The sequence below is a fragment of the Pseudopipra pipra genome, chromosome 6, assembly GCF_036250125.1.
Source record: "Pseudopipra pipra isolate bDixPip1 chromosome 6, bDixPip1.hap1, whole genome shotgun sequence".
Lineage (NCBI taxonomy): Eukaryota > Metazoa > Chordata > Aves > Passeriformes > Pipridae > Pseudopipra > Pseudopipra pipra.
The window spans coordinates 58,139,097-58,146,109 of NC_087554.1; the positions used below are offsets into that span (position 1 = coordinate 58,139,097).

Here is a 7,013-nt window from a genome sequence, read left to right on the forward strand (position 1 = left end):
CCCCCACAGAAGGCAGAGGGCCCCCCACAATACAACTTCTTTGTAGGTTTTCCTGTTTTATAGGAAGTTAAGTAAATGCCCTCCATAAGCTGACACCGTCATGGTTTTCAAATCACACGGAAAAGTTACTTTCCTCATGGCTCAAGGGTCTTTTTCTCCCCAGCTCTTTACACAAGCCAAGAGTGCCCATGCAGGGTTTCTGCCACCTCCAGTAAGATGGGGCAAAAGGGAGTCCCCCTTTCTCACTGCTCCCGTTCTCTCACTACTGTCCCACCACACTTGCCTTCCCAATTTCCTTTCTTTCTTTCTTTCTTTATTTATTTATTTATTCATTATCTGCTGAGGTGTGTGATACCATCACCTGCGTTTTATAGCAAAACACCAGATTTCATTCCTCATCATCGCTTCCATCAGTTTGGCTCCACCCTCTCTAAAGCTCTTCAAAGTCCTCTTTGGACTAGAGTCAACCTAAATAACATGTAAATAATTAATCATTTAAATAAATAACGTGTCATCTGCAAATAGCAACTCGCTCCGTATGCGGATTAATAAATATGTTAAATAACCCAGAGCATGGTACAAAACATTGAGCCACCTCCTGCCAACCTTTTGCAGAGAAGAAAAGTAGCTACTGATATTTACAGGACAAGCAGGATTATACCTTCATCATCTCTCAATCCTGCTGCTGCGCAAACACAGGAGGAAAAGACTATCCCCGAGTCCTGTGAGCTCCTGTGAGAAACAGAAGAAATAAAACACAGGGCAATGGAAAAGAGAAACTTGTGCTGGCCAGTGGGATAAGCAGCAATCACTGCATGGATCAAAATGCTTTGAAGCCTACGCTTTATTTTCTCTGAGCCCGTCTCCATCCTTTGCTCAGGCTCAGGCCGCCTGGAAAGAGTCTCATAGACTGCTGGATTTGGGGGGCCAGGGGCATTATTTGCCCTAAATATTCAGGAATTGCGATTATGGGAATGCAATAGGACAATGGACTAAAAAATATCAAATGCTGAGAGAAAACCAAGAGGGATAATCTGAGGTCTTTTGAATGTCTTCTGCAGAGGCTCTGAGCCAGGAGGGACACCATGGAAGAGGCGGGTGTGACAGATCTTAGAAACTTCACCAAAATCATGACAAAAGCACACAAGTAGCGATTTTCACTGCCTTTTCCAGCTGAGAAACAACCTGTGGACATCAAATTAACCTGGTGGCAGCAGGAAGCTGGACAGACTGGAAGTTTAAACAGGTTCAGAAAGCAGTTTGGTAACATTCATTGTAAAGACACCTCAGAGGTTGTACTGACCGCCAGAGCAGCCGGCTGGGGCTCAGGGGGACCCTCAGGAGGGGCTGCTGGTGGCCGAGTGACAGGGGTGAGGGTGGCACTGCTGCCTGCGCCCCCTCCTCTGCCAGGCACCTCACGCAGAGCAGCTGCTCTCGCCTAAAACAACCCCTGGTTTAACCTCAGCGAGAGACGGGGGGGAGGCCTGACAGGGAAATGGTGTGTCCACAGGATTCGTGGTGGTTAAAGCAGCGCCGAGGCCGCAGACACTGGTGAGGAAGCCAGATCGTATCTTCGCATCCATTCTCACGAGCGGGCAGGCCGGGGAAAGCTCCCTTCCACAGCTGTTTTTCCCGTTAAAAAAAACAAAAAAACAAAAAAACCCAGCCCAACAACAACAACAAAAAAATCCACTTTTATACCGACAGCCGAGGCGCTCAGCACGCCATACTGTGCCACCGACAAGCAAAGTCCCCCCAGCCCAGGGTGAGCCCGGGGGAAAACACACACTCTCCCCAAAAAAATCCCCCCCACGGGGGTGCCCACGATCCCTCCCCCCCTCCCTCAGGAGCTGCGGCCGCGCAGGGGCCGCGCCCATCGCAGCGCCGGGGCGCGCAGGGAGCGCGCAGGGGCCGCGCTCACTTTTTCCAGGAGAAGCCCATCCCAGCCCATCCCAGCCCGGCCCGCCCCGGCGGCGGCAGGAAGCGCGGGGGGGCAGCGCCCACCCCATCCGCCGGCCGAGCTAGCGGGGGCGGGCGGCCTCGGCGCTTCCTGGCGGGTAAGCGGGGGCCGGGCCGGCTCGGAAGGAGGGAGGGAGGGGAAGGAGGGGAGGGCGCTGGTCCCGCTCCCCGGGGAGGCCGCGCTCGCCGCCTCCCTCTTTGTGTGTCGTTCGCTCCCCCCTCCCCCCCCCAAATAATTTTCTGCTGAAACAATAGCAAATATCAGCGTTTATTTGCAAAGGGGCCGCCGGCGAGGCGGGGCGCGGGCGGCTCAGCCCCGCACAATGGGGGCTTTGTTGGGCGCACAGGGCTCCTCTGTGCGGGAGCCGCCGGGCTCGGCCCCGCCGCCGGCCCCGCTCCCCCTGTGCCCCCGCGGGGCAGTGGAAAGCGCCATCGGATCAGCGGGAAAACGCGAGCCGGGTTTAAAGTTAGTGCTGGCACCCCACGGAGCGTAGTTAATCGGCGGGAGAAGCAGCTCCGAGTGTAGCTGGGCAGATGGAAAAATCCCCGAAAGGTTGTTGAGCTCATTGAACGTGATTTTGGGTACCAGCGGTGGTATCAGTAGGAGAAACTATTGAATTAGGGTGCGGGGACCATGTGGAGGAGGGAAGAAGCTCCGTGACAGGCGCCCAACTTGTTTCAGTGGTGAGAAACCCACATTTGAGCCTCCAGGAGCTCTGTGATTTCTTCATGAGATGAACATCTTGTTCTCTTGCTCCTAGGCACGCCATGGATACCACTGGCCACAGCGTCCTCCTCCTCCAGCAGCTGAACATGCAGCGAGAGTTTGGCTTTCTGTGTGACTGCACAGTTGCCATTGGAGATGTTTACTTCAAAGCCCACAGAGCGGTGCTCGCTGCTTTTTCAAACTATTTTAAGATGATATTTATTCATCAGACAAGGTAAGAACACACACTTCTTCTATCCTTTAATCACTCTCAACGTTCTGCTTTTTCTCCTTTCTAAAGGCATCAGACTCTAAAAGACTGTAAGTGGAGATGTTAGATGGCTTGATGTTATTTTCCTAACCCACCACAGGCCTTGGCTCCCTAAACATTCCCAGTCCAGAACGTGCTGTCCTTTAAAACCACTCTCTTAGTCAGCATCGGTAACATCAGGCCCTGCATTTTGGAGATGAGACATTTGTGTGACCTGATAAAATAAACATGTAAGTACCACTGTTTTCCTGCAGTGAGAACCTTGCAGGTTTGGAATCCAGGGATAACCTGGTACCTCCTCTGCCCATGTCCACTACTTTGCATTAGGTTGTAGGCAAGCTGGCTGGGTGGGACTGTCACTTCTGGCAAGATCCATGGGCTTGAAGTAATCGAGAAGCTGTAGCCTTATCGCAGTTCTGCTTTTCAGACTCTGGCAGATAAGGGCCAAGACTGAGATCATCAGTTCATTTCAAGCTGTTGTTGAGATGCTTCACCTGGCCAGGTCAGGAGTGGTTCTGCAGGTATAACAACACTGATGCCAAGGTCTGGCCTCTGACCTGGAGCTTGGTGCTTGCAGTGGATGAAACCTTTCTCCATTCCCCTTCCTTTTTGAGGGTCATGGCCTCCACCACCATCGCAAAATAAGCCTTAGGATCAGCCGTGCCACCCTTTGGCAGGAAGTGAGATGAGTTAACTGCCTTTCCCTATAAATGTTGTTTGCTGACACTTAAGCGCAACACTCATAAAGATTACACACCAGCAGCAGCTGAATTTATTACTTAAACACACAGATATTCTTTGCCTGGTGTTACTGGAGTGGCACACCCTGGTGATGCTTGCATGGCATCGCTGCGGTGCCACACAGCTGCGGTTGGCTCTGCATGCGAGTGACGGGGTGACCGGGAGCTGGCCACTCGCACCGTCCCCAGCTGTGGTTGTGCACATGGTCTTTAGAGTCACAGAGATGAATGCAGGCTCAGGCACTTTGCTGTGCAAACAGGGCTTATGCACTTCTGCAGGGCTTGGCGGCTTGGCGGTAAACCGGGAGGCAGGCAGCAGCACTGACAGCAAATGGGCAGGTAATGCTAGCTTGGATCCCTGTATGTACTTAATCATCTGTTTTGTTTCAGCGAATGCATAAAGATTCAGCCAACAGACATCCAGCCTGACATATTTAGCTACTTGTTACATATCATGTACACTGGGAAAGGGCCAAAGCAGACCGTCAGCCAGAGCCGACTGGAGGAGGGCATCCGCTTTCTCCACGCAGACCACCTCTCCCACATCGCTATCGAGATGAACCAAGCGTTCTCCCCAGAGCCGGTCCAGTCTTCCAACTTGTACGGGATCCAGATCTCGACGGCACACAAACTGGCAAAGGAACGCCTGGGAGCGAAGGACAGCCTACCCAAGGCAGGGGGCAGGTCTGCGGCCCAGGGCGATCACCCTCAGCTGCAGCTGTCCCTGGCCATCGGCCTGGACGACGGCCCCCTGGGCCAGCAGGTCGCTCGCCCCTCTGCCCCGCCCGCCGCTCTCACTAAGCCGGCAGAGGAGCGTCCAAAGCTCTCGGTCTCCATAAAGCAGGAGAGGTGCGACCCGGAGCCCGTGGTGTCCCAGAGCTGCACCCCTCCTTCTCCGGAGGTGGCCAGCCCCATCTTTGCCAAGGCCAGCCTCAAGGTGCACTTGTGTCACTACTGCGGGGAGCGCTTTGACTCCCGGGGGGGGCTGCGGCAGCACCTGCACACCCACGTCTCGGGCTCGCTGCCCTTCGGCGTGCCGGCCTCCATCCTGGAAAGCAGCGACCTGGGAGAGGTGCAGCCTCTGGCTGAGGACAGGGAGGCTGAGGACGACCACCGGCTCAGGGCCTTCCTCCTCAAGGAGGATGAACATCAGCTGGAGCATCCAAGCTGCAGCGACCTGGAGCCTCTGCAGATCGGCCAGCTCTCCCTCATCTCCAAGGACCACGAACCGGTGGAGCTGAACTGTAACTTTTCTTTCTCAAGAAAGAGAAAAATCATCTGCACTGTCTGCGGCCGCACATTTTTCCGGAAGAGCCAGCTGCTGGAACACATGTACACGCACAGGGGGAAGCAGCACAAATACAGCCGCTGCCAGAGGCTGGAGAGCCCCGCCACCCCCAGGTTTCATCCTTACTGTGACAGCGAGAGTGTGGGTAAGAGCTCCAGTTTGTCCCAAGACCACTTAGATGAATGTATACTGGAGTCAGATCTCATCCAAGAAAGTGTTGATACGATCCTGGTAGAGTAGCTCTCCCCCTGTGTTGCCTTCAGATGCTGAAACTGGATATTTCGGTGTTTTCCTCCTAGGGAGTGGCTGCTCTCTGCAGCAGATTTTGTTCAACCACCATTCCCCTCACCCCCGAGATAACTGTGAAGGACTGTGTACTTTGATTTGTGTACTTGCTTTTTTACTTCTCTAACTTCTCTAGTTAATTCCCATCTAAGTCCTTCTTGGAAGCCTCTGTGTAACTTGGTTACATTTTTCCTGAATGTGAACTTATTCCTGCTCTGCTTTACTAGAGTTAATACTGTACCGCTGGGTGTGAGGTTTAAACATTGTCTAATACTTTGTGCGGTGCCTAGGACTGTTTGTATCCCATATAATTGCTTTTCTGAAACCAGATGGGTGGAAATGTAGAGGGAAATGTGTATTGTGTTTCCCAAACAGTTTGTTTGAAAATAAATATCTCAAGGAGATGAATCCTGAAGTTCGTGTTGTATAACTGCAGTTAATATATCTTTACATAAATATGTGCAGGAGCCATAAGGCTGCTCTTTTCAAGGGAACTGACAGTGTTGATGTAGGGGTGGCAACCTTCACTTTGACAAGCCCTGGAGTCCTCGTCAGTACAGTCTTCTAAATTTACTTTTAAACTCTAGGGATTTGCATGTGTTTTTCCTCCTTCCTACTCCTCCCTCGTTAACCACTACTGCATGAGCAGAGACAGATTTTGATGCCCCTCTAGAACCATGTCTCATTATTGGACCACCTTCTCTGCAAGGAGGAAGGAAAGCTGCAAAGAAGCTGTCCTCTCTTCTTGGAGAGGAGTCACATCATCACCTAAGTCTTTATAGGATTAAATACCACGCTCGTATTTTCTGAGTGAGGATGATTTCTGACTCTATAAACAGCTTGGAGCAAACACGGTCTTAAATATTACAATCTGTGTATTTGCTAAGAGCAAACATATAATGTGTTATTTCTTCTCTGCTTGCAGAGCCACCATAAAATGGTGACATGCAAGTTTTTTGCCTTTCATGTAATCACAGAATGGTTCGAGTTGGAAGGGATCTTAAAGATCACCTAGTTCCAGTCCCCCTGCCACAGGCAGAGACAACTTTCACTGGACCATGTTCCTCAAAGCCCCATTCAGCCTTTCATTTATCACTGCTTGTTATCTGAAGGGTAATTAACTTCAGATTTAAAGGGGTTTAAAATTGTATGTGTTCCTCTTGGATTCATATTTCGTCCCTCTCTAGTTTTTTACCTGAAATATCCCAGGCTTCCTGCCAGATGGGCTCCAGCCCATCCCGCAAAGATGCTCTTAATCACAAGGCCCCGAGGAGGCACACAAAGTTCTTAGAGCGCAAAGGTCTCTTCTGCAGCTCAGAGCAAAAGCCTCATGAGCTGCTCCCATAATCTCATTACCCAGTTTTTGAGAAGCTGGAGGCTCCCTGCCAGTCCTGGTGGAGCCGAGTCATTGCCTTTGGAAAGGGGGAGCCTGAACAATAGCGAGAACAGTTTACTGTCAGAATGCCTGCTCCAAAGCTCTTTGTAGTCGGGACCCTTGAGCCATCTTCTTTGAAACTGTCCTGGAGCAAGTGCAGCAATTAAATCACTGCCGAATTAAAAGACCATCTGAGGTCTTTGTAAGGGCGGCTGCTGCTTCTCCTGGGCAGGCAGCTACACACTCCGGGGGACGGATTGGCCACTGAGAGCTGCCAAATTGTGTTTGAAGACAAAGGAGCAAAACAAACAGGCTCTGAGCCTGCCCAGATGATGTTACAAAATGCAGGCTGTGGTTTGGGGTGTGCTTCCCTGCTAGCCCCAGTTCTC

The 7,013-nt window shown here is 51.7% G+C and overlaps 1 protein-coding gene across 3 annotated transcripts; it reads left to right on the forward strand.

Annotated features, from left to right (window-relative positions):
* Positions 1–1,951: 1,951 nt before the first annotated feature.
* ZBTB25 (zinc finger and BTB domain containing 25) lies at positions 1,952–5,657 on the forward strand. 3 transcript variants are annotated; one of them, XM_064659398.1, is made up of 3 exons: positions 1,952–2,057; positions 2,721–2,900; positions 4,067–5,657. In XM_064659398.1, the coding sequence occupies exons 2-3, from the start codon at positions 2,728–2,730 to the stop codon at positions 5,202–5,204; spliced, it is 1,311 nt and encodes a 436-aa protein (XP_064515468.1). In that variant the 5' UTR covers positions 1,952–2,057; positions 2,721–2,727; the 3' UTR covers positions 5,205–5,657. The 3 variants fall into 3 exon arrangements, with proteins under 3 accessions (XP_064515468.1, XP_064515467.1, XP_064515469.1); XM_064659397.1 differs by lacking the exon at positions 1,952–2,057 and adding an exon at positions 2,092–2,643; XM_064659399.1 differs by lacking the exons at positions 1,952–2,057; positions 2,721–2,900 and adding an exon at positions 3,053–3,166.
* The last annotated feature ends 1,356 nt before the right edge of the window (positions 5,658–7,013 follow it).